This window comes from Tiliqua scincoides, chromosome 5 (genome assembly GCF_035046505.1).
Source record: "Tiliqua scincoides isolate rTilSci1 chromosome 5, rTilSci1.hap2, whole genome shotgun sequence".
NCBI classification, from domain to species: Eukaryota; Metazoa; Chordata; class Lepidosauria; order Squamata; family Scincidae; genus Tiliqua; species Tiliqua scincoides.
This window is the reverse complement of record NC_089825.1, coordinates 22,144,390-22,171,336: the sequence shown is the minus strand read 5'-3', so window position 1 is coordinate 22,171,336 and position 26,947 is coordinate 22,144,390. Positions and strand designations below refer to the sequence as shown.

Below are 26,947 nucleotides of genomic sequence, written 5' to 3'. Positions count from 1 at the left end.
GAGCAGAGTATTTGATGCAGGGAATACATTGATCTCATTCTGTTAGAGCACTTTTAAAGGGATGGGTTGATGAATGCATTATATGTGTCACTTTTCCCGCACAGGTAAATAAGAAAAGATATCTGGTTCTTTTGTTTTTGTTTTCTTCCTCATAGGTCATTTTATGTTCATTCTGAGAAACAGGAGCAGTATCTCACAGGTTGCACAGCTACGAAGCCCAAAATTCAGCCAGGCAGCATCAGGCTGCACTATGACCTTCTGGTATGAACAAAGCTTGATTTTTATGTTTAGAGCAGGGATCTCTAGACTCCGGCCCATTGGCTGGATCCAGTGTCCTGCATAATCTCTCCCCCACATAAATGGCGCTTACTGTTCCATGGGAGAGCCTCTTTGTTGCAGTGCCACTCTTCCCCAAACCGCACCCTGGTTTGCCACGTCTTCATGGAAATTCGGGTGTAAAGGAAGCTATTGAAATTCGAGCTATTCCATCTGCTCTGAGCGTGGGAGGATGGAGGCCAGAATGTGAAGCCAGATCGGAATGAAACACCTTGAATGTAGTGGTTCTTGAAAGAAAGAACCTTCTTTCAAATTGTAAAAAATCCCTATTTAATAAGGGATTTAAATAAAAGCCTGCCTATGTAAACTGCCTTGAATAAAGTCTTGAATAAAGACCAAGAAAGGCGGTATATAAATACCTGTTGTTATTGTTGTTGTTGTTATTATTATTAATGGCTGCTGGGGTGACAGACCCTGGAAGAAGCAAGCTGGGGCTCAGTTTGGGGGAGAGCAGCGCTGCATCCATGATGCTCCCCAGCAGAACAGCAGCACTGTTCGTGCTGGGGAAGCCTTTCCTAGTGCACAGCAGTCTCCACTTTGGAGATCACTGCTTTAGAGGAATGCATGCCACTGGATTGAAACTGGTACACACACACACAAAAAACCCCCTTCCTGTCCTCAATCCACCTTCCTGGTTCCATGTGGCTTTTTACCAGCAATATTGAGTATACCTGACAGGCCATCAAGGTCTTGCCCAAGGAAGCCCATGGAAGCTGAGAACACCCCTACCTATGGGATGCAACAGGTGACATGTTGGTGCTACTTGCATCACTGCATGGGGAATTACAGTGGACTGGGTTGCCCATTATGCAAGACAGTAGAGCTATATGATGAAGAGGAGGATGGAAAACAGTATTAGGCACTTTCTCCTCTAATGTATAGGTAACATTCTTACTGACTTCATCAGTGAGCATGAGCAGTGCAGATGCAGCCAAACTCCATGTTAGCCGACACATCGTCTGTAAAATTGTGGTAGTCTCTGATGCATCAGAGTGGGAAAAATGAATAAAGACATAGGAAGCATGTGTTTACTGCAAGTCAGGAGTTAAAAAATCTTGTGCCGAGTCTAGGGGTGCATCTTCCAAAGTTCCTTTGATCATTTGTGAGAAGTACATAATCACACAATAAATTCAGGACCCCTGGGAGTGATCAAAGCTCACTTTGAACATTAGAACACATGTTTTGCATGAATAATGCCAACGGCCAAATCCAAGTATTCTTCTGTCAGAAAAGGACCTTAACTATGCAGTCTTACAGCACACTGCTATGCATATCTACTCAGAAGTAAATCCCATTGTGTTCAGTGGTGCTTACTCCCAAGAAAGTGTGCATAGAATTGCAGCCTTAGAATGATTCCTTGGAGATCTGTAGCCAGTTAGAATACACAGTGTCGATCAGAAGGACCAATAGTTATAAGGCAGGTTTGTTTGTTCACTATGCTGTAATTTGGATTACGTCAGTCCTTGATACTTATACCCTCTACCCAGGTATTACAACTATGGGTTGTCAGTTGGAGCAGCGCAAATGCAATTGCTTGTTGATGGAGTGCAAGAGCCCACAGTTCTCTGGAGGATATACTACAATCAAGGAGATCAGTGGCTAAAGGCTTTCATTCAGCTGGGCCGCCTCCCACAGCCCTTTCAATTATCTCTAGATAAAGTCAGCCTTGGGTTTTATGATGGTGTCTCTGCAATTGATGATATAACATTTGAGAACTGTGCATTGCTGCCTCCAGCATTAAGCTGCGAAGGCCCTGATGGTTTCTGGTGTCGAGACTCAAAGGCTTGCATCGACAGTTTGTTATTGTGTGATCTTGTGGATGACTGTGGAGATGGATCTGATGAAGACAACTGCGGTAAGACCTGTAAATGTTTCCTCTCAGACTGCAATACTCAGTTTTCAGGCACGGTATACATCTTTTTCCCTCAGACAGTCTGTGAGGTAAATCATTTAACATCACTAGCGAACCCAGTGTGGGTACTTCGAAAAAGGGAGGTAACCACCTTAAACAAATTGAGTTCTGTGCAAAACTGTTTTCGTGTAAACAGAGAAAGTCTAGATTTGGTGAATGCCTGGGAAATTTAAATATTACCTCATGCATGCTTAGCATAGAGCTGATAAATAAATGCAGGCCAATACATTTTTTGTAGAAGAAATTCAGTATGTTCCATAGAAAGTAATCTTGTCAGGCGTAAATGCTATATTTACTTTTGAAAAATGTCCTAGGATAGATATAGAAGCTTGTACTGTTAGATAGAATAACCAGAAATATAAAAAACTGTTTCTAAACTTTTAAATAGGCTCTCTTGTTAATGTTTATTTTATAATTGAGAAGAGGATACTTTTCTGTGAAATATTTTGTATTGTAGTTTAGGTCATTGTGTGAGGGGGGAAATGGGATGAATTGACAACTTTATTTTGAATTTTCATCAACAAAAATTAGGGAATCAAAAGAGGAGAGAGGATGGGAAGAGTCATGTGACATCCCTCAGTTATTATTTCCTAGAACTCCAGCATTAACCCTGTTTTTTTTTCCAGAGTCTTCTTCAAGAAGGCATCCTAAACAATCTGATGCTATATAAGTCACATGGTAACATCATATTGTCACAGACTGGTCTGGGGAGGAGGTGGGATCAGCGGCATAGGTGCATGCTGGACCCTATCCCCATTCTTGGGCCAGATCTGCTGACACAGCTCCATTCAGACTTATGCCAGCGAATTAGCAGATGCACATCTGAGTAGATCCTTAGCCACAGCTGGGGCTTTTCCTGGACAAGGGGACAAATATCTCCTTACCTCAAAAGAGACAGAGCAGCTGCACTGACCTTGCTACATTTGCTGCCATATAATACCTCCATGGAAATAATCTACTGCTTTGTACTCGTCCAGATTAATTTAGCTATAAAGAGAGCAATCCTAACCTGACGTTAGGCTGGCCCAACCCCGTCCCTGGAGCCCAACCCCCGTAGCTTCCGGATCCCGACCCCGATCCCCAGAGAGAATGGAGCGGCTTCAAGCTGCTGTGCTCTCCTCGGACTTGTGCCACCTCAAGTCCGAGGAGACCCATAGGCGCCAGCAGCCCTTACCCAGGGGTAAGGGGAAAAGTTTCCCCTTGCCTCTGGCTAAGCCACCTCTGGCCACAATCCTGCGCTGGATACAGCGCAAGCCTCCTGGTTTGCCTGTACCAGCGCAAGTCAGGATTGTGCCCTTAGTTACTTCGTAGTCTACTAATACAGTTGTTCTTTTAACTGGTACATTTCTTGGTTTCAGCCCCTGAACTGCAATGCAACTTTGAGCTGGGACTCTGCAACTGGGTGCAAGACATGGATGACGACTTCAACTGGACCAGAAAACAAGGTCCAACTTCCACACTGAATACCGGACCAATGAAGGATCACACTCTGGGCACAGTCAAGGGGCACTACCTTTATATAGAGTCTTCTGAACCACAGATGTTTCAAAACAGAGCAGCTTTGCTCAGCCCAGTATTTAATTCTACCTTTGCAACAGGCAACAAAAGCTGCATCTTTCGCTTCCATTATCATATGTTTGGAAAGCACATTTACAGGTTGGCAGTTTCCCAGAGAACTGTGAACAACACAAGGGGACATCTGCTGTGGCACACATTTGGTAATCAAGGCAACAGATGGATAAGGAAAGTCCTCCACATTATGAGTTCAGAGCCATTTCAGGTACCGTCTTTTCAGTCTCTGATCTGTTTGTTTAGAGAAAAATGAAATGTCCGCATAATCTAAAGTTTACACCTTCTTTTTTTAAAGTTAAAAATTTAAGATTTTTGATCACATTTCCTTTGGAAAAGTTCCTTTTCACAGCTAAACATTATTCAGATATGTTATTGTTGATGTTCTACATCAACATGTATTGTAATCATTTGGATAAAGGGTGCCCTTTTTAAATGCTTCTTGAACCTAGTAATGTCCGCTCAGCATGTTCCTTCTGCCCACCTCCTCAGACCCCTGCACCAGCTGCGCTTGGCTGCCGCAAACTTACCCTGTTTCATTGCAGCAGAGGCTGGATACAGCCTCTGCAGGCCGGTGTGCATACTTTCACCTGCCCAGCTGACTGAGGAGTAGATGCAAACGTGCTTTATGGCATGTTTGTGACACTTCCAAACATCCCTAGCATGTACGCACTGCTGAAACAGAGACGCCTGCGTTGGCTCGGTCATGTCGTGAGAATGGATGATGGCCGGATCTCAAAGGATTTCCTCTATGGAGAACTTGTGCAGGGAAAGCGCCCTACAGGTAGACCACAGCTGCAATACAAGGACATCTGCAAGAGGGATCTGAAGGCCTTAGGAGTGGACCTCAACAAGTGGGAAACCCTGGCTTCTGAGCGGCCTGCGTGGAGGCAGGCTGTGGAGCATGGCTTTTCCCAGTTTGAAGAGACACTTAGCCAACAGTCTGAGGCAAAGAGGCAAAGAAGGAAGGCCCATAGCCAGGGAGACAGACCAGGGACAGACTGCACTTGCTCCCGGTGTGAAAGGGATTGTCACTCCTGAATTGGCCTTTTCAGCCACACTAGATGCTGTTCCAGAACCACCTTTCAGAGCGCGATACCATAGTCTTTCGAGACTGAAGGTTGCCAACACAACTGTGACACTTCTGGGCTGATGCAAGGGACTTGCACTGTCCCAGCATAGTCTTAAGACTGCATTCTAAAAGAGCAAAGTTGTTAATATATGAATGAAATCACATAATGAAAAAGAACATTATTGCACATCCCTAACAATGAAATTCACTGTGGAACTGGGAGAGAGAGTGTCGTAAGGTTCACATATAGATTTGTCTATGAGAGTCAAATAAGATGAGGTGACAGAAACTGGGTTCCATGTTTCTCTAAAAAAAAAGTAAGAAAGAAGTATTTGTTCAGATTGGGACCATGATGATGAGGGAAGGAATGTTAACCCTTTTTGCCCACAGTATTTCCCTACTGAAAATTCTTCCAAAGGTTTTGCTTTCCTCCAGTGAAGTAACATAAGGATACACGTAAGCCTTCCATAACATGTCAGGTAACAACTTTGGAATCGCAGTGGGAAAATGGTGCAGAACAGGTTAGTTCCCTCAGGGCAAGACCCAGGAGCAGCAAGGCCCAATGCAGTGCATTTGTGTGCTCCCTTCAGCCCACCCACCCCCATTCACCATCCAGCCCCAGCAATCCCTCTGCTAATAGTGCTGCCTGCAAAGCATGGCAGCAGGAAATTGTAAATCGCCAACTGCTCTTAGGAGACCCATTTCAGGGCAGGAGGTCTGGTCTAGAGGGTAGAGCCTCCGTTAGCCCGAAGATAACATCAGAGAGTCGCCAGTTCGAGAACACCGGCAGCTCCCTGAACAGCTGAGAATGGCGAGAACTTGAAGCAGCTGACAAGCCCAGCTGAGTGATTCCACCTGCTCTTGGCGTTTGGGCCTCTTCAGCCTAGAAAAGAGACGCTTGAGGGGGGACATGATTGAGACATACAAAATTATGCAGGGGATGGACAGAGTAGATAGGGAGATGCTCTTTACACTCTCACATAATACCAGAACCAGGGGACATCCACTAAAATTGAGTGTTGGGCAGGTTAGGACAGACAAAAGAAAATATTTCTTTACTCAGCGCGTGGTCGGTCTGTGGAACTCCTTGCCACAGGATGTGGTGCTGGCGTCTAGCCTAGACGCCTTTAAAAGGGGATTGGACGAGTTTCTGGAGGAAAAATCCATTATGGGGTACAAGCCATGATGTGTATGCGCAACCTCCTGATTTTAGGAATGGGTTAAGTCAGAATGCCAGATGTAGGGGAGAGCACCAGGACGAGGTCTCTTGTTATCTGGTGTGCTCCCTGGGGCATTTGGTGGGCCGCTGTGAGATACAGGAAGCTGGACTAGATGGGCCTATGGCCTGATCCAGTGGGGCTGTTCTTATGTTCTTATGTTCTTATAAGAAGCGTCTTGGCTGCCCATGTGAGAGATGGAGCTGCTTGTCAGCCTGCGTGGGAGAACTGGAGGCCAGAAGTGAGACCAAACCAGGAGGATCCATTCTGAAATGTTGTTGGTTCTTGAAAGAGAGAACCTCTATGATTGTAAAAAAAACCCCTTGAGGGATTTAGAAATGCCTGCCTATGTAAACCGCCTTGAATAAAGTCAGAGGAGTAATCCAATGACCAGAAAGGCTAGTTGTTGTTGTTGAAAGGCTAGTTGTTATTATTGTTATTATTTCAGCCAAATAGATGCAGGAGCAGGCAGGAGGGTACAAATACACTCTGCTGCTGTACCTTGGCGGTGGCAGTGCAGGACCCCTCCAAACCGCAGGGACCGTTTTAGCCAAATCAGCCAAATTGCCCTGAGGCCAGCCCCAAGTTCCCTCACCATTGCCATAGTCCTAATCAGAAATATCTCCCCTAGGCTGTTATTAAAAAACATACACAAATATGGGCGCTCTAATCTTCTGCAATCCAAGTGCATGTTTTCTGCATAAGTATGTGGGTGGGTTTAAAATTTTGTAGAAAACAGACAGAATGCAGACTTTAACCTTTCCACTAAGGCAGTGTACAAGGCAGAACCCTACCCTCACAAACAGGCTTGCCATTTTTTGGTCAGTTGGCAATCCTTTGAGTAATGCACAATTTAGAACGTTTCACAAGGCTTGCAGTCTTGGCTAGAGAGTACATGAATGAGTTGCCTTGTGCCAGGGAAATCTACAGATTGAGTTGCAAGGCCCATGGCTGATTCCCTTGGCAATAGTCCAGTGGGTCAATGGGATCAATATGCTTGGTTCCCTCGCAGGACAAGACTACTTTCGGGCATTCTCATCTCTTTATGTTTTTTTATAATATCTGACAGACATTTGTTGCCTTTGCTTTAAACACTAAGACAAAACAGGCAGTCCCTGTTAACATATTGCGATAACATGGTGTACTGTATCAAAAGGTCCATTTTAAGACCTCTAGCATCCTTGGAAATTAAAGACACCTATAATCAGATACTTAAATATTAGTTATGAAGGATCAAGCAATTAAATTTTGATCATCTAACATTTACTCCGGATCTGTGCCAAATCCTATCCATTGGTTGTGAACTAAGTTAATTGTCCTCACGTGGTACTGAGAAATCATAAGGAATTACTAAAACTGCTTTTGATCTTCTATTATACCACAATAACCACTACAGGCTTCTTTTAATGACTCTTACAAAGTTCTCTTCCTAAGTAGATGGACTGCATAAGTTGATTATCCCTACTGGTTATTGCAGTTCTCATTATCCACATATCTTGGACTAAGTTTACTGAAGTAGGAGTTGTGTGCATTAAAAAACTGCAACAATAGGATTTGAGAGTGAAGAATTGTTCAGTGTTTGAAAGGAATAACCTAGTCAAATAGCCAAATACTGTATTTATCAATGCTTCCACTGATTTCAGATTCCTCTGACATTCTACAGAGGCAATTTTTTTTTAGTCACATCATAATTCACAGAAGACATAGATTGGTTTACCAAATTCTTGGTTGGAAGAAGACTAGTGGTAATGCCTCAGTATTAAAAAACAACAAATACCGTAGATACTCACCTATAAGGCAGAAATTGTTGTCAAAAAGCCAGCATAGACCATCTCCTTGTCCTATCTGCTGGTCACTTGGGGTTGTGCAGTTCAGGGGTGTTGCGGCAACCAGGAGAAACCCAGAGGAGTGGAAGGCACAAGCTCACCCTGTGAAAAGTCGCTCTGGCTGGCCATGCTTTTTACCTCTCCCAATGCAACTAGCCAGTACATGACTTGGCAGGCAGGCAGCCACTGGGTCTTAAAGCCTGCCAACTGCAAATTCAGTACAACTGCAGATTGGGGGGAAAAATTCCCCTTGCTTCCTTTCTCCTCCCTCCTGGCTGTTCTATTATGCAGAAGGGGAATGGCACACAGTACTGCATAAGCACTTTGTTAATGTCTTCAAAAACAGTGGTGCAGCTCAGATTCTTTCCCCTCTTTCAGTCAGGCTCCAGGGCAAGCTGCAGGTCCTCTTCTCAAGCACCATTCCCAAGTTTTACCCCCATCCAAGGGTCAAGGAACATTCCATGATTTTTGGCTGAAAACCTGCCATTGACTTATCCGTGAGATCGCATTTTTGGCAGCTACCTACTGTAGTGTGTACTAAAAGAACGTCTTAGTAGATTGTATTGCTACCTAATTGTGCCTGACAGCCCAATCCTATTACGGATTGGGCTATCCTGTGGAGCCTATTACAACAATGGAAGTGAGTTTCTCAGTCATAAAATGGTTGCTGATGGAGTGCAGAGTTCTCCATCAGTGGCCATTTTGCAAGATACAGAAGTGCTGTAGCTCCACCACTGGACCCTGCTGGACCAGGTAAGGCAGCAGTAGGGGCAGGGGGAGGAACTTGGGTAGGGAGGTGGTGGGAAGGAGTGAATTCAATGGCAATGGTGCACACCAGATCCTATCCCCTCCTTTCAGAGGTATCCCACCCCTTCTCCTCAGACTTCTGCCAGCTAAAAAGCTGGTTCAGTTCAGAGGAGACCCATTGGTGAACAGAAGGCTTAAGGAGAGGTAAGGGGAAATAATTCCCACTTTCTCCCAAGCCTCCCAATACCCCCAGCTGGAAAGAGCATGCACCTTTTTGGCATGGCTGCATTGGTAGGGGGAAGGATTGGATTGGGCTCTAAGTTTCATGTTGCTTTAACATAATATGCAATTGGAAAAAGGCAAAGTTGTATCAGATTGCATCTATTGGAGAATAAACCTTCATTTTATGATATATTTTTGACTGCAAAACTCTGAGCAGGGTTTGTAGATTGTATCTATTACATGGCACCTAATAATAATAATAATAATAATAATAATAATTAATACAGGTATTTCTATACCGCCTTTCTTGGTCCTCAGATTTCTCCTTAGACTTTATTCAAGGTGGTTTACACAGGCAGGCAATTTAAATCCCCGTAGGGATTTTTACAATTTGAAAGAAGGTTTCTATCTTTCAAGAAACCACAACATTCAAGATGTTTCTTTTTGATCTGGTCGCACATTCTGGCCTCCATCCTCCCACGCTCAGAGCAGATGGAATAGCTCGGCTCAGCTTATCAGCTGCTTCAAGGTCGCAGGGTGCCGGTGGCCTCGAACTGGCGACCTTCAGATGTTATCTTCAGGCAAATGGAGGCTCAACCCTCTAGACCAGACCTCCTGCCCAAGGCACCAAATTTCTAGATAGTTAATAATAATAATAACATGAAACTTTTAAAGTGTTATGTATTAGAAGTGGTTCAATGACTTCCATTGTTAATCACATTGTTGAAAAGTGAAAACAGTTATTTTGACTGTCTTAATGATAAGTGATACTACAGCTGCGATTTGCAGTGGATCTAGCAAAATGCTATTTTGTCATTATCCAAAGTGGGAAGCAAAGAGGAAGAAGAAATAGGTTTCTAATTAGTTCCAATCCGCAACATCTTTGATTTAATTCCTACTCTGTTAAAATGAAAAATTTTCTTTATTTTTGGCATCAGCAACAACCTGATGAAAAATGACATTGACTGTAAAGTCAATTTTCTTACATTTGAAAAGTTAGATGAAAATTAATTGCCTGGCATTTTATTATATTTGCTTACAACGTATCTCATTTTTCATCATGTGCTTTTGTATTATTTAAAGGAATGTTTGGCCTCACCTTATTAGAAAAGTTTTCCATTCCTTGGACACTTGGTAATTTTTTTACCCATGAGGCATCTGTTTTGGAAACAGTTTAAGCTGCAGGATATCTTATGAAATTAATCATATGACAGCTTATTCATTAAATGAGTGTGACAAAGACAAGATATTTTACTTATTTCCTCCTGAGTTTTACTTTTATGATTAGAAGGAAAGATTATTGTTGCAGCTGGACAGAACAGTTGGGCATTCCTGACCCACAGAAAGCTACAGAAGCAATTTCACACTTACTATTCTGTGCAACAGGGCAGCCATGCATGTTTTAAAATATGTTCTAGTTACTTGTGTTTTCTTTTTTTGAAAACAGAATGTTTTGATGGGTTGAATTTACCAGTATCTACGGCTTAATCAAATTCATTGTTCTTATTACCACACTGCTATCTGCATATGCCTGATTTCAGAAGCTAAGCAGGGTCAGGGCTGGTTAGTACTTGGATGGGAGACCGCATGGGAATACTGGGTGCTGTAGGCTTATACCATAGTCTTTTGAAACTGAAGGTTGCCAACCAACCATTTGTTTAGAATATTTCTATTCCACCCTCTTAGTAAAAAAGAAAGAACTTAAAATTTTTTTTTAAATACATAATTACACAGACAGAAAAACATACAGACCATGAAAATAGTAGAATACAGCCCAGTCCTATACTTGGTGCTATTGCCAGGTGCGGCAGTGCCAAAATGGCTATTGTTGTATACTGAGCCGCTGCTGGAGCAGCTGGAGGGCTCCTTGAGGGAAGCCGCAAGCCCCACAATGGGACTTCTCAAGTTGGTGCCAGCTATTTTTGTCTCCTCCCCACCCCATGTTCTACCCACCCTTGTCGTCATCCTCCCCTGCTTTGTTTCACCCCCTCTGCTCTCCTTTGAGAAGGGGCTCAAATGAAACTTGTACCCCCTGATAAAATTCCTCTCAGAGGCCCTGGTCCTATTGAACTCAGTGCGGTTTACTTCTGAGTAGATATGCCTAGAATTGCACTGAAAATGACCATTCCTCAAACGCAATGGCAAACAAAAGCATTTCTACCTAGTTACTAAAGTATATTAGAGCCTAGCAAACAATCCCTTGTCGTTGTTCTGAAAGATGGGGTGCCACTAGGAAGGCCTTGTTGTTATTCACCTATCTTGTAGGCACTTGAAGAACTTTTCCTCAGATGATCTCTGTGAGTGGAAGAGGTTATATGGAGGCAGGCAGATACATAGATGTGTTTACTTCTATATGTTAAAGGAACAGTAGGTACTACTGTGTGATGTATAAACTGATATATCCATAGAATATGTTTGTGTAAGAGTGGTCTGTCGAATAATCACAATCATTGTTCTTTTCTTTGTGTTTTCCCAAACATACAATTTCTCTAAGCACAAGAAAATAAATTTCCAGGACAAGTCTACTCAGAAGTAAATCCCATTGTGGTCAATGAGGCTTACTCCCAGGAAAGTGTGCAAAGGATTGCAGCCTTCAGCATTCCAAATGCACAGCGTTTAGACATTTCCCATAGCCATTATACAAGCGACACCTTTGCATTTTGTCTAATAATTGGCAGTATCTCAATATTGAAACTCTTGAATATCTCAAATGCCTCCCCATAGTTCATGTCTTGTTAAAACTTTTGTAATACAGTATTCATAGTTTTGTCAATTAAAAAGAAACACCCAGAAGTTATGGAAGAAATCGAATAAAATAATAGGGCTGTAAGAATCACTTTCATATTTACCACTGGATATGTTAGTGCATTTCTCTTTCCTGCATTTAAATACTGTCATACTGCACCTTTATCCTTTTAAGTACTTACCTAATTGTCCTGTGAAATAATTCTTACCCAAAACAGACTTTGACCAACTTCATGCCGCCCTTGCAAGTTTCATTCAAGCTGGATCTCCAAAGTTCTTAATGCCGAAGAAATCAGGAGCTATTTATCCTCATTCATACAATAAATGAGATGTGAAATTAGCTTCATGGTAAATGAGTTCCCTGGAGGTTGTTATATATAACAGCATATGAGATTTGCAGATTTTCAGCTTGCAGATGAGTTTTATAGTGGTTTCCGTTTTGAAACTGAATTTGGGCAGATCTCCTTAAACTGGTAATAAACCAGCTGAGAAACTGATCTCATTCATACCTTTTACTTTGGTAAATATGGCAGAATCCCAAAGTATTTTAATGGGGGTTGTATAACACCTATTTCATGGAGTGAAAACCAGAAAACAAGATATCTCAGACCAATATGGTGGGGTTCTTCCAATGAGTCCTAAGACTGTCGATCTCTGGGGTTTTTAATCCGAGGGTTGCGACTCCCCAGGGGTCATGACACTTCATATTTGGGGGTCACAGGGACTGGGAGGGAAGAGTTCCTGCGCCTCCCAAAGGCTTGTTAGTTCTGCTAACGGGCACGTGTTGCACCAGCCAATTGCTCCTACTGCTACAGGTGGGGCTGATGCACCATACAGGCAAAGGCAGCATCGTCTCCCTGATTGGTTTTCCATTGGAAAGTCTTCAGATTAGCTTTCAGGAAGTATAGGTACTCTTTCCTCCCAGTCCCTGCAATCCTAGAAGATAGAATGAGATAAGAAGGGAATAATCCTTATTCAGTAGGCGAGCATGTGACTTTGTGGCAAAGCTATTTATTTTGCAACTGTGTGTGCATAGATTTAAAAACAAAAAAAGCAGATGTAAAATCACTATCAGAACTTTTGGTTGTAGACATTTTGTAAACATATTAATGATTGGGCCACGAATGGGTTCATCAAGGATCCGCAATCCTACAACATGTTGAAAATGGGATTTGCATAGCTGCTGACTTTCAGTACTATGTGCCTGTAGTGCAGACAGTCCCACTTCAACCACTGCTTCTTTACATGGTGTATTTTGACATTTGATTTGATAATTGCAGACCTCTGTAGATGGAAGAGCACAATCACATGGAGAACCTGTCCCTGTGGAACCCCAGCAAACACATCCTTTAATGTCATTGTTGTTGGGTGTGGTGCTTCAAATGATAAAAATAAGACTAGTTATCCAAGTGCTCTAGAAGTACAGCACACATTTTAAAAAAATGAACAGTCCAAACACATAGCAAGGTGGTCGTGCGTTTTTACCCAATAACCAAACTTAATGAGTGTACCTACTTGCAGTAATTTGTATTTTGAAATAATAATCCAGGTTTCAACCTGAATTTTAGCATAGCTTTGCAAGCTTGTAATTTGAATAAGCTTCAGGCTGTTTAACTAAATTTGTGCTAAATTGGATTTTGAATGCTTTCAGGTTGGCTCTATGCTTTGTTTTATAGCATTTACTAAAAATGACTGGCCTTCTCCTCTTTCATCTTCGAAAAAAACCCGTTTCACTGAGTTATGTGCCATCAGCCTTATCTTAGGAGAAATGAAAAGATGAAATAACTTATGGTTTCATTTTCATTTGTCTGATCATATTATGCAAAATAGATCTCATATGTTGCCGAAATGACAATGGCCTTTTCGTTCAGCAGTACAGTTGCCATTTGCTATTATTATTTTATTTAATAACAAATGTTGTAGTAGATTAAGTTCAAAGGGATAGCATGGTTTTAATTATTTTACAGGGTCCCATCATCGGCCTTGTGTGCTTAGGACAGTGTTGTGATACTCTAGCAATAACCTTATGCTTGAAATTGGACAGGCACAACAGTTGCAATATCAGACATTATCTCCAAGTGCTAAAAAGGATGTTTATAAAAGGATAAAAGGATGTTTATATTTAGGATGTTTATATTTAAAATATGAAGAAAAGCATAGCACAGAGTTATGAGTGTACAAAATTATTGTGCAAATGATGTGTCATTGCACACAAATACATCCCAAACTTATTTTTAAGTTCCAGTGGTAAAACATATATTTACAGCCCGATCTTACAGGCTGGCCCGCTGGCTGAAGTGACATTCTGTTGGTGTGTGTGACAAGTCCACTACTGCAGATGCCTAGTGGCATCATATGTGGACCAGTGGGGGACGCCTCCCACCGGCATCATAAGCAGGGGTGGGCCAAGACTTGGATGATGTGATCGCGAAAACACATTTTTTGTGACTCGTATGGACTCAAGTCACGTGTGTCAAAAACTCGGGACTTGGGGCTTTTACCCTAAAAATGAAAAGTCTTGAATATATTCAAGTCAAGACTCACTTTTGTGTGTACTTGCAACTCTATTTTGTGTGTGTGCTTCTGTTCCAGGGCTTCGCTTGCTTTTCAAAAAGACTTGTGTGGGAAAATTACTTCATCTACACTGAGTTATAGCTAATTTGAGTTTTGGTCACCCACCAAAGGAGAACTCCAGAACTGTTAAAATAGACACTCACTTTTTAATATCTTTCTGGGATTCTATCTGTTATTTATTACTAGCAAGGAAAGTGCACTTCTATATAAGAACTAAGTAACTAGAGGACAAAGGATAAAGTAATAGGTAATATCTAAACCAGCAGTTCTCAAACTTTTAGCAGCAGGACCCACTTTTTAGAATAAGAATCTCAGGACCCACCAGAAGTGATGTCATCATGACCAGAAGTGACATCATCAAGCAGGAAAAATTTTTAACAATCCTAGGCTGCAATCCTACCTACACTTACCCAGGAGTAAGTCTCATTTACTATAATTGTTAAAAGCATATACATAGTAGCCTGTTAAAAGTACAGATCTGTAACATTTCCCCAAATGCACATCAAGTCTAATATATTAAAAATAAAATATTGAAATGACTGGGAATCTACCTGAAATTGGCTCACGACCCACCTCGTGGGTCCCGACCCACAGTTTGAGAAACACTGGTCTAAACATACATTTTCAAAGTGGTATTTGGTCCCAAAATATTAACCACTGGTCCCTTTTCCTAAATGCCCTTGATAATGAAGTAGGAAGCATTTATTCTTGTGCAACTGTTTGATGAGGATAATTTGCTTTCAAACATATTGGCAATATTGTAATTTAATGCACTCTACTGTCTAGTTGCTTTTTCCTGTCATACATTCATTTTTTTTAAATATGGATGTATTGTCTGGATTATCGCTGTAAAAGTACAGATCTGATGGTGCATGAAAATCTAATTTTGAAAGTAAGATGTATCTTTTTGTTTATCCTGACTGTGGGATTCATATGTCTGCTTTCTGTGATAGATGAGGGTACCCTTACAGACCAGGGCATTTGCACACAAGGCTTTTATGGGCTCGAATTCATTCCTTCAAACCACACAGAACCTGTAAATGGAGTCTGCATGGATCTACTGGCTGATAGCATAGTAATTGTCAAATATCATGACTTGTACATGGTTGCTACTGTAGTGTACTGGGAAGGAATCACTGGGTGACAATCCACTTCCACCCATTGTATCACTGTATTCAAATACCAATATACACACTACATCAAGGGGAAGGGTCCAGGAAAAAGGAGTAAATTTAGTGGTTTGACAGTTTTGCCAAGGCATTACTTTGCAGAGCTCATCTCAGCTGCTGACCTGCGAAGTGACACCTCAGCAGAAATGGCATTGCTAAAAGGGTAGTCTATGTGATAATTGGGATCTTCCATATCCTGAAAATATGATCAAGATTTGCATATTTTCTCTTCTGTCATTTGCAAGTTCTTAAGTGAAAAAAATGCTTATTTCTGGTCATCACCTGTTTAATGATGTCATTTCCTGCTTAATGACATCACTTCTGACCCTCACTGGTGCCATGAATACTATCTGGGCCGCTGTATGAAACAAGTTTGATACCCCTGATCTAAACCATCTCTCTTTTATATCTCAAACTCTAATGCTTTAATCCTGAAATCGATCAGGCTGTTCCCATGTAATTCATTCATATCAATGTCTTCCCTGCTGTGTATTTCTGAATGAGCAACTCCCACTCTCACACTTCCAAAGGAACATGAGCAAAAATATAGAAAATCCTTTCTAACAGTATTACAATATTTTAGTTTCATAGATTAATGGCATAGCCTTTTTGCTTCATTGCAGCAGTATTCACCTAAAATGTTGCTTCATTTACAGCACAATCCTGTTCATGTCTACTCGGGAGTAAGTCCCATTGTATTCAATGAGATTTACTCCCAGGAAAGTGTAGATAGGATTGCAGCCTTAGATGATCACTGAAATTATTAACTGTGATGAATGATGATTGCTGAATCAGCTAATGATGATGAGGCACTAACACAGAATCTTGCCATAACTCTGTATTACTGTGGTATTTTATTGGGCTTACGCATGACTGTGTTGCTAACCACACTAACGCTTAAGTGTTCCTTGTGATTAAAATGAGTAACCAGAGAGAGTTAATCATGATTAGGTTCTTCTACAAACTCAGTCTATCCACTAGAATGACTCTAAACTCTTCATAACAAATCTAAACCGCATGGTCTTCTCTTTTTGAAAATGAATATTAAATATGTAATTAGAAGGGGAAGTCTTCTCAGTAGTGACAGACGGTTTTTAAATTGTTTGCTTCCATAGATCTTGGTTGAGGGTACTGTTGGGGATGGCTTCACTGGAGACATTGGAATTGATGACCTGTCATTTATGAACTGTGTACTTTACAATGGTAAGTAGAAATGCAGGAATAAGCTATTGGTGTGGCCAAGCTATGGCTTGGTTTCATCATATGGATCTCATGCAAATTGCCTGCATTTCCTCAGGGAGTTAAAACAATGAGTAGGTGTTAATGAAGTAGACCCTCGTAACCTCCTTATTCCATAGGTCCATCCTGTTTATCTGCAGGTCCGTAACCCAACCTGGGTTTAAATCCCCAGACCGGTGAGGGAGGGACGGTGTGTTCAGTTGGTTTCATGTTTTAAAAATTGGTCATTTGTGCCTAATAAGGTAACCCAAGTTAAACCCAAGCTGTAGCCTGGTGTCTTCACTGGGGGATGTGAGGGTAAATAGAATGCCGGGCGAAGGGGAGTGGCAGCAAGAGGCAAGTATCTTGTCATCTGTGTGCTCCCAGAAGCACCTGGTGGGCCTCTGTGAGATACAGGAAGTTGGACTAGATGGGCTCTCGGCCTGATCCAGCAGGGCTCTTCTTACGAGAAATATGACGATAGTTGAGAAAGCTGCAAGGCTTAACTGTAGTCGTTGCTTTTAAGGAAATTTGCCAACTGATGCCACAACTCCATCAGGAACATCCGTGCCTGTGACACTTCCCATGAACAACTGTACAGAACAGGAATTCATCTGCAGAGCTACTGGCCAATGCATTAATGTTATCAAGAGATGTGATTTTCGACCTGACTGTTCTGACAAATCTGATGAATCATCTTGTGGTGAGCAAACTAATCATTACTGTGTCTCATTACATGTTAACCTGATTCTTTCCATGATTCAGGCCACTATTCTATGTTCACATATCAATATTGTTTGTATATGCATTTTTCCACTCCACCACTTCCCCTCTGAAAATACTTCTATTCAGTTGTGTTCAACTGAAAAAACTGTTATGTGACTTCTTTAGAAATCTGCTGGGCCTTGACATTGTAAAATTCCCTTTCATCTCTACTTCTCTATTGTGGTTTTCCACATCCATTTTTAAAGTAAGTACTTAAGAAGCCGACCAATTATTGCTGAAGCCCTGTGCACTCACTGACATGCAAAGTTGTAAAGGAGAGAAAATTCTCCATAGCCCAGAGGAGTTGTAAATATGTGACCATTAAATTATCTAGCTTGGTTATATACATAAAATAAACCTACAAAAATGCTTTATAATCATTCTTAATTACACAGAACCAATTTAATAGCTCATAACTAAGAATCTCAACCTAAAATCTTTCCTACACACAGCACATGGTAGATCTAATGGTTCCATAATAGCTAATAAATTGCACTTATTTATTTTGTTCTGGATTTGTTAAATATTCTGGACTGTAATGGGATTTAGGGCCCAATCCTATCCAACTTTCCAGCATCAGGCAGCTGCAATGCAGTCCTGAGGCAAGGGAAAAAACATTCCCTTACCTTGTGGAAGGCTCCATAACTACCCTCCTACCACAGGATGCAGTGCACACCCTGTTGGCAGAGCTACACCAGGGCTGGAAAGTTGGATAGGATTTGGCCCTTAAATCATAGGAAGACCACAATGGTTTGGATGCAATTTTATTGAATGAATGAATAATTTCTTTGTTAAAATCAAACAAACCAAATTTTGATTGTCAGTTCAGCTCAGTAAGACCTTTATTGGCATAAAATACAGAGAAAGAACAAAACAAAACAAAAATATACAAAGACAACCCAACATAAACATCAGTCTTTTCCTCACATACTGCCCAGAGTTCCAGAGCTCTGCCTGGCAATTACCCCAGATAAAAAGGAAGCGACCCTATCAAGGGTCTCAGAGTCAGGTGTGGAAAGGAGAGACTGAAGCACGATTGAGTCCTCCCAGCCCTGCATCCTAGTTAGCAAAGGGCCTAGATATTTCTTGCGTAAAACGTCATGAAGTGGGCAGTAGAAAAGGGTATGTGTTATGGTCTCAATACAATCCCTACCACACTTGCATTTCCTCTCCGAGTAGGGAATACCACTGAACCTGCCTGATAACACGGCTGATGGAAGAGCATTACATCTTGCAAGTGTGAATGCTCTCCGAGCCTGTGGGCACTCCAGGTGATAAAAGAAGGAGGCCGGTTTTCCAAAACTGATTGGAACATGGAGATAGAGTGGAGAGCATGTGGTTCTGGTGGCACTAAACAGCTCTTGTTGTTCATTGTCAAGAATTCTTTCTTTGACGATTCTGTAAGCAGCATCACAACCAATCATGCCTAGCTCTGCAGTGTCCAGCCCTATTGACTTGAGTTTGGTTAGAAGATCAGTGATCTCTAATGGCAGGACTGAATCCGACAATAATTGGTGCATTAGACCAGAGGAGGAAGGGTTAAATAAAATCCTAAACCAAAATTTCAGTAATCTTAGCCAAGCAGTCGTCTTTAGCCAAATTAACCCCACCTCAAGACACAGAACCGAGTAGGGAATGCACCTGGGTAAACCAAAATCTTCCGCAGAAAGGAGGCTTGAATGCGTTCTAGTGGTTGGTTAATAGCCTTATACCAGACGGGAGAGCCATAAAGAACCAGGGAAAGAACCTTTCCCTTAAACGCCTGCAGAGCGGCTGGAACATAACCATTGCCGCAGGTAAAAAAGAAATGGGAAATAGCTGAGGACACTAGTTTGGATGCGTTCTGCGCTGCCTTACGATGAAAAGCCCAAGTGAGCCTGTAATGGAAGTTGATTCCCAGGTACTTGAAATACTTAACCTGCTCCATTTTATTGCCATTTCAAGACCATTTAAAAGCCCTCCATCTGTTGGCAAATACCATTATCTTAGATTTAGCATAATTGATCTGCAGTTTGTTGGACAAAAGATACTCTTCAGTGCGATTCAGCAGACGTTTTAGGCCAATCCTAGTACGGGATATCAGTACTGCATCATCCGCATACAGAAGTAGCGGCACTTGACTTGCGCCAAGCTTCGGACAATGGCTATCTACTTCCTTCAGGGATGGGGCAAGATCGTTTAGAAACAGATTGAAAAGCATGGGGGCCAAGACACAGCCCTGTTTGACCCCTTTGTTAGTAGCGATGGAATGAGTTAGATTCCCACTCCAGGAGCGTCTAACCCTGCATGAAGTATTTAGATGGAGGGACCTAATCAGCAGCAACAATCTTTTATCAATCCCCATGTTATCCAACTTGGACCAAAGAAGCTCCCTATCCACAGAATCGAAGGCACCATTCAGATCAAGGAAGGCTACATAAAGGCGAGCCTTACATATCCTAACCTGCTTATGGTCATTTTGATTGTCAAAATCAAACCAGTTATCAGATATTGGTGCATAAACACACACATATTTCAGTGCCAACAGTACTACTGACAGCATTAAGAACAAAGTGCTGTTTAATTTCAGCAGGGGTGATTAGAAAAAGGACAGCCAAAAGGTTGTCTTTAGCCTTAACAGCCTAAACCTGTTAATTAACAGCCTAAACCTGTTAATCAAGTTAACATTCATCGTTTGTGAGTGCTCAACATTGTCCTCCCCTCCACGTTGCTTCTTCCGTTTCCAACTGAGTGGAAAAAGGAGGAGTAGTGAAGACAAGTAGGCAGTTAGAGATGGTTGTCACCCACCAACCTGCTGCCTGATGAGACCACTTCAGGTAGCCTCATGGATGGGCTGGTCCTGGTATGATTGCAGCGTTATAAAGTCAGATACTGTTACTGCTGCAGCTGCCTCTGTTGGGAGCAACCTGTCTTTACTTCCCCACTTCTGTGCTTGTTTAAGAAAATTCAAACAAAACTACCATGCTGTAGTTTTTCAAAATAAACACCTGAACAAACAATATTTCCACTCAGTGCATTCTGAATGCAGAGTGCTGGTAAACTCAGTAGACTGACAGCCCAATCCTATCCACACTTTCTTGGGAGTAAGCCCCATTGACTCTAATGGGACTTACTTCTGAGTAGACATGCATAGGATTCATGTCTGCCACATCTCAAAATCTTTCATTGCAAAATCATTGCAATGTGCAGGTGGGTTGATATGGCTGGAGGAATGCGCGCCAGGTTCATTACACGGACCCATCCCTTTTGAGCATACACATTGCTGCTGCTGTTGTGTTTGTGTTGTTGATATCACTGAACCATCTGTTTTCTGGGTGCAAGGTAGAAGAGTCCTATATATCATTATCTTCCTCATCTAGGGCATTGGCAGTTTTCTGAGGCAGCAGTGAATGAATGAATCTTTCAGGGTGACTGCCCATTAACCTCAACTGTACATGTGCAGGGCTTTCTCTTTCCTGTGCATATTTCTTTTGTCCAAGGGCACGCTCTGCCATGAGGAAATAATTGGACATGCACTGATTCTCCAGTATGTGGTGGTGGCGGCAGTTCCTTAGCAAGCCTGTCACTGTAGGCTTTAGTTATACTGTTTGTGTTTCAGTTGTCCCAACATGTTTCTTGCCATATCAGGTTTCAACAGAGCAGGGGCTGAGGTTTTCAGTGAACACATCAGTGAGGACATGAGGAACTGCACTGGACCATTGGTCATGTCAGCAGTGGAAGTGTTCCATCACCCCAAAGTAACTTTCCAGAAGTTTTCTGTGTTTTTGCCATTTTTTTTTTGTCACAAAGTTTTTTTCAGTTTTGATTGCAGCTTCAGCTTCACCATTGAATCTAGTATTAAAAGGGGAGGTGATAATGTAGTGGATAAATCTTTTACTGGTCAATTGTGGTTCCCTCATCTATGGGATAAAGTTGGAGTTGGAGTAGCATGGGTTAGAGACATTTTTTAGCTGGCTATGTTTTCTTTAAAACAACTTCTAGTGATTTATGATCCTTGTCAATCTGGACAGATTTCTGTCTATGTATTTACTGGTCAAACTTTTCACAAGCAAATACTACTGCCAGGCATTTTTTTTTTCAGTTTAGATATAGTTTGGTTAGGGCACAGTCCAAACGGTGCCCAAGAGACTTGCGCCGGCCTCTGGGTGTTGCAAAAGTTGTGCCACCACAAGAGAAGGCAGGACAGTGCACATCTGAATCTGGCCCCATGAGTGCCAGTGTTCAGTAAATTTGCGCTGGCCTGCCATGGCCAGTGTGGGGGTTTGGGGAGGCTGAGTGGAAGGTGGTCTGGGGTGTTCCAGAGTGGGGGACAGGTGGCGGGTGGGCCGATGGGAGGACTGGGCCGGGGGGGGGGGGTGGGACCAGTATCTGACACTTAGGCCAGATCCTAACTCTCCTTCCAGGCAACCCAGCCTTACACCAGGCCACTTGGATCTGAGCCACTTAGTTAGGTGGCACAGATTCAAGGAGCCCCATGGGGTGGCTACCTTGTGACACAGGTGTGGGCCGTACCGGGTGACACGCCGGGGAGGTAATGTGCCCTGGGGGTGACATGCTAAAATCGTGGCTTTAGGAGCTACCCCATCAAGCCATACACAATTGGATGTGGAATTCCCAGCGGAATGCAATGGAAAAAACAGAATTGAAACGGCTCCTTTCCTTCAAAAGTTATGGCCAAAAAACCAGAAAGAAAAAATGAATAAATTTTGCTTTCTTGATGGATTGTTTATGCCAATAAAGGTGGAATGAATGAATGAATGAATTAAAAATGAATGGATCCCTATGGAAAGTGAAATTGAGCCGTATCACATGTTTATTTGTGAGTAGGCATACTTACCATAGTCTGTCAGAAAGGGCAGGCTGAGAGGAATCCAACAACACCAGAATGGTCCTGATCCAATGAATGCAGCCCCCCAAAAACACCCGAGAATGAGGTCCCATCCCTCCCAGCTGCGAGTCTATTGAGCCCAAAATGAAGCCACCTGGCTGCATTTACTCACGAGTAGGTGAACTTGCCTTAGTTCGTCGGAAAAGGCAGACTGAGAGGACTCCAAGGATGTCAGAATGGTCCTGATTCAATGAATGCAGACCCCAAAAACACCCAAGAAGGAGGTCCCCCCTCCCAACTGCGAGTCTATTGAGCCCTATGGAAAGCGAAGCAGCCTCACGGTCGCGTTTACTTGCAAGTAGGCAGATGTGCCTTGGCTGGTGGTCAGGCCAGGGGGAATGTGAGGACATCAGAATGGTTCTGATCTGATGGAGCTGAAGTGCAAAAAATGCTCCAGGAGGCAGCCTCCCCACCACTAAAAAGGACAAAAAGAGAGGCTTGAGCTGGTAATGGGAAGGTTTTCTGTTTTGCATTTGTAAAGCCAGGTGGGTCTTTATCTTGATATGCCTAAAATAGAAGAACTTTAAACTGGGCCCTGGGGAGGGCTGGAAATCTCACTGATTCTTTTTGAGGGGTTGTTATTGCAGGCACACTACAGAGTAAGCTCCATTGACCACTATGGGACTTACTTCTGAGTAGACATGCAGAAGCTTGAGCTCACAGGCTGCAATCCTACCCACACTTTCCTGAGAGTAAGCCCCATTGACCACAATAGGACTTACTTCAGAGTAGATACACTTGGTGGAATAGGACTGGCTCCCCCTTATTTAATTATTTTATTTTAATTTAGTTATTTATAATTATTTATTTTAATTTGCTTGATGATGTCACTTCTGGCCATAACATCACTTCCAATGGGTCCTGGACAGACTGTCATTCTAAAAAGTGGGTCCCAGTGCTAAAAGTTTGAGAACTGCTGCAATAAGGTGTTAGTAAGTTGACACAGGGGTGTGTGTGAGACTCTACAAGTTTTCAAAATCACTAAAATCAAAGTTTGGAGGAATAATCCCATCATGTTATATATCAATCAATGCATAATTTCATGCAGAATGCAGTGAAACAAACCACAATGAAATATCTGTTATTTCACAAAAGGTACAACCAAAAAACCAGTGGGGGTGGGGTGATGGTACATCACCACGCCCACCAGCTGGGGCATTGCCCCACCCACTGCATGGGGTGACGTGCAGGCCTCCCGCACCAGGTGACATGAATCCTATTGACGCCACTGGACACGCCAAGGGGAACTTACTCCGAGTTGTGCTGCAAACTGACCCAGCCTTGCTCTGGATGCAGTGCATGTCAGCCAGCCTGTCTGCTCCAGGGTAGGTTAGGATTGGGCTGCCTGTCTGTACTAGAGACCTCAGTGCAAGCACAGTGGACTGCTTATTTTGCATGAGCAAAATATACTACACCTGGCATCACATGGTTGACATCACACATGTCATCGAATTTTAAAACAAAGTGCAGCAGCAGATTGGGGTGAAAGGCACCCTGAATCTGCCATCACTGTGGACTCCTTGCAACCTGCAGCCCACAGCAAATGGTCTCCTGGATGGGCTGGCAGTCACGAGTAAACAATTTGCTCATTGTTTTCTTATTGTTCAAGCTAGATACTTTGAGCATCCCGTCAGAATATACGTTTGTTTTTTTAAAAAACAACATATAAATAAATAACTGCAATATTTTCTTATCTTTTCTTCTTTCCATAGTCATGGATGTTTGTGACTTTGACAACGAAAACTTGTGTGAATGGTATCAGCCTGCGGTCCAAGTAGAAGCAGCAGCAACAGTGTCAGCTTCTACTGCTAATATGTTTCATTGGGGCCTGGGGAAGGGAGGAAGCATCCACCCAGGTGAAGAGAACCATCGGCCCCTGGCTGACCATACAACGTGAGTGCAATGACCAAACATACGTACTTTTCTTTGAGCTGTATATTCAGTCAAGAAGTCAACAATGATAGCTTGAGAGAGAGAGAGAGAGAGAGAGAGAGAGAGAGAGATTGGATGTATTGCATGGGACTTCCTACCCAAGAGAACTTCCTGAGCAACTAAGGGGTGGAAAGCTACGGAGGAATGAGTCTGTTGAAGGGGTGAGTGAAAAGTTTCTGAATTGAGTGGTTAGGAATGAGGGCAAATGTGACCCATTAGACTGGACAATGCACAGTATATCTCCGAAATGTAAATAGCTAATCTTGACTAATTTTGATGTGCTGAACACAAAAATGACAATGAAATATGGCAATTGGTTCTCGTTTAGGAGAAACTAAATGAATTGTGCACATAGGTGGTGGGAAAGGCATGGACATTTACCAGTACGTGTCTATGAAACTGTTGCAGATCTCTCACAAACCATAGGCAATTTTACATTGTCATATTCGTGTTCAGCACCTCAAAATCTATAAGGAATGAGAAATTTAATCTTGGGTTCACGACCTTTGTAAAAATTTGTTGTTCAGAGTTATCAATGATTTTTCCAAGAATTCAATTTTGTAAACAAACAGCCCAGGCCTTTCCACTACTGTGCTTTTTGTACAAAGTAACTACTGATTTACAGTGGATGTATTATTGTATATAAAAATCTCAGATCCCCAAGTAACAGACACTGAAATTACAAGTGTCGGAGTTACAGATAACAGCTTTGGTGCTTTCATGCAGTCGTCATCTGTACATTGTGTTATGCAGATGTGATTGCATTGGGCCAGCAAGAGCCAGCTATTTTGACCTACATACATTCCAAAGAAACCTCCTGAATTGAATCAGTATGTATCTTGGGAACAGTGTTGTCTAGTGATGTCCTGTGACTATTACTAAACCCAGCTGTAGCTTGTGGGATCATTTTTTAGGATCAACTTTTGTGGATGGCCCATTGACATGAACAATTTCAAGGGTATTTTTATTACCCTTAGAATTAGAATTATTAGAATTAAAGTAATAATTCTAATAATCCTTATATGCCTTCAAAAATTTTTATTGGAGTGGGCGATTGATATGTTGCTGTTTCCCAAGTAGCTTATAAGACAGAGTGTTTTTTCCTCTATTTTGTCTGTTAAGATACTGTCAGAATATGTTACTTTTGCTAGCTGTGAGGCCTAGATATCATTTGGCATGACAGTCAAAAGCAACAAGTGTCTAGATGTCATACTATCTTCTACCCATACCAAGGCGAAGACACTGAAACTATTAAAGCATTTGCCAAGTGAAACCAAAATTTCATATTGTGCCAAGCCACAGAAGGGTTGCAAAGCTGTAAATAAATCATGCCAACTGTGGTTAGATGCTGCGCTAGAATGTCTGCTTCTATCTTTATTACTTGAGAGTCAGATTCTATCCCATTGTTTCCTTTTTCTTTCAAGCTCAGAGGACTTATGATGGAATGTTAATGAGATGTACTCTGTTTTGAGCCACAGAAGAATTGCGAATTAATTTCAGCTCTTTGTCAGAAGCAGCCAAACTTAAAAAAAAGAAAAGAAAAAAAGTAACACTGTTGTAGAAAAATTCTACCTGGTATTCAGTTATGTTACTTTATGATCAAAATATGGATTTTTGAGGGGGAAAAAATCTCCTATGCCCTTTGCTTTTTGATTTATTTGCCATGCTGTTTTTAATCAGGTGGTGAGAAACCCGAGAGTTCTTGAATTATCAAAGGAAGATAAGTGAGTTAAAATGACTGAAATCAAATATGTTACGAAAGTAATAGAGATCGAGTTCGTTACTTTCAGTTTTGGCTCTCTTATTTTGCTATAATATATGTTTAGTTTGGCTGGCTTGGAGCTTATCCCAAAATCTTCTGTTTGTTAAAAAAAAGTTTATATAGCATTTTTTTTTTTAAAAAATTATTCCTATGCCTGAACTAATGCAATTGCAAAATCTCTCAGAGGTAGTAACAAACATTCAAAATTTAATTTAAAAACTTGCACATCTGTTGAAATCAACAACCTGAAATCTGTTTTGAACCAAATCAGATCTATCATTTGGAATCGGAGATATGATGCACACTCAAGAAGAAAGATCAGTCACACAGATAGAGCTTCTCCTGCTGAGTTGTTGGCACTGCCAGGAAGCAAGCTGCTTTTAACACTGACCCATGGTTTGCCTCTTTGGTAGCAGGAAATATTCTAGTGTTAAAACAAAACAGGGTTTATCCACCACTTTGTAGATCTTTGCCATTAACTTCAAAATATCCAAGTATTCTCAGAACAAACTGAAACCTTTTTTTGTTAGTCTGCTGAAAAAAACATGTCGTATGATAATTCCACATATTGCACTCAGGAAATTAAAAAAAAATTATTATAAGATTACTTTTGTAGACACATTTCCACATTTTTCTTTTTTTAAGCAAGTAATCCTGTTGCAACTAATAATGGTATCTCTGAATAAATGGTGATTATCTTGTTCCCCCTCACCAGACAGGAAATTCCTGTGGAATTCATTCAGCCCTTTAGTACTAAACCAGACACTTAGTACTAACCCAGTACTAAACCAGACAGTCAAGAAAACAGAGGCAGTATGTTGCAGGATAAGCTCAGTGGTTCAGTCTTTGCATCCCCAGGTAGGGCAAAGGAAGATTCATTTCAGAAACTCTAGAGATTTTCTGGATGTTGACAGAATGATCAGTGAATGAATGAATTCAGTCACTATTGGCAAAGTGGAATTAAATGAGCCAATGAACTGATTCAGTGTATGG

The 26,947-nt window shown here is 41.8% G+C and overlaps 1 protein-coding gene across 1 annotated transcript in view; it reads left to right on the top strand.

The window, feature by feature from the left end:
* MALRD1 (MAM and LDL receptor class A domain containing 1) overlaps positions 1 to 26,947 on the top strand; it is a 241,450-nt gene that overhangs the window by 12,771 nt on the left and 201,732 nt on the right. Inside the window, exons 8-13 of the mRNA XM_066627647.1 lie at positions 156 to 261; positions 1,824 to 2,191; positions 3,607 to 4,028; positions 16,505 to 16,592; positions 17,134 to 17,310; positions 23,973 to 24,153. Of these exons, the coding sequence (XP_066483744.1) occupies positions 156 to 261; positions 1,824 to 2,191; positions 3,607 to 4,028; positions 16,505 to 16,592; positions 17,134 to 17,310; positions 23,973 to 24,153 (1,342 nt within the window). The remainder of the gene's footprint in view (positions 1 to 155; positions 262 to 1,823; positions 2,192 to 3,606; positions 4,029 to 16,504; positions 16,593 to 17,133; positions 17,311 to 23,972; positions 24,154 to 26,947) is intronic.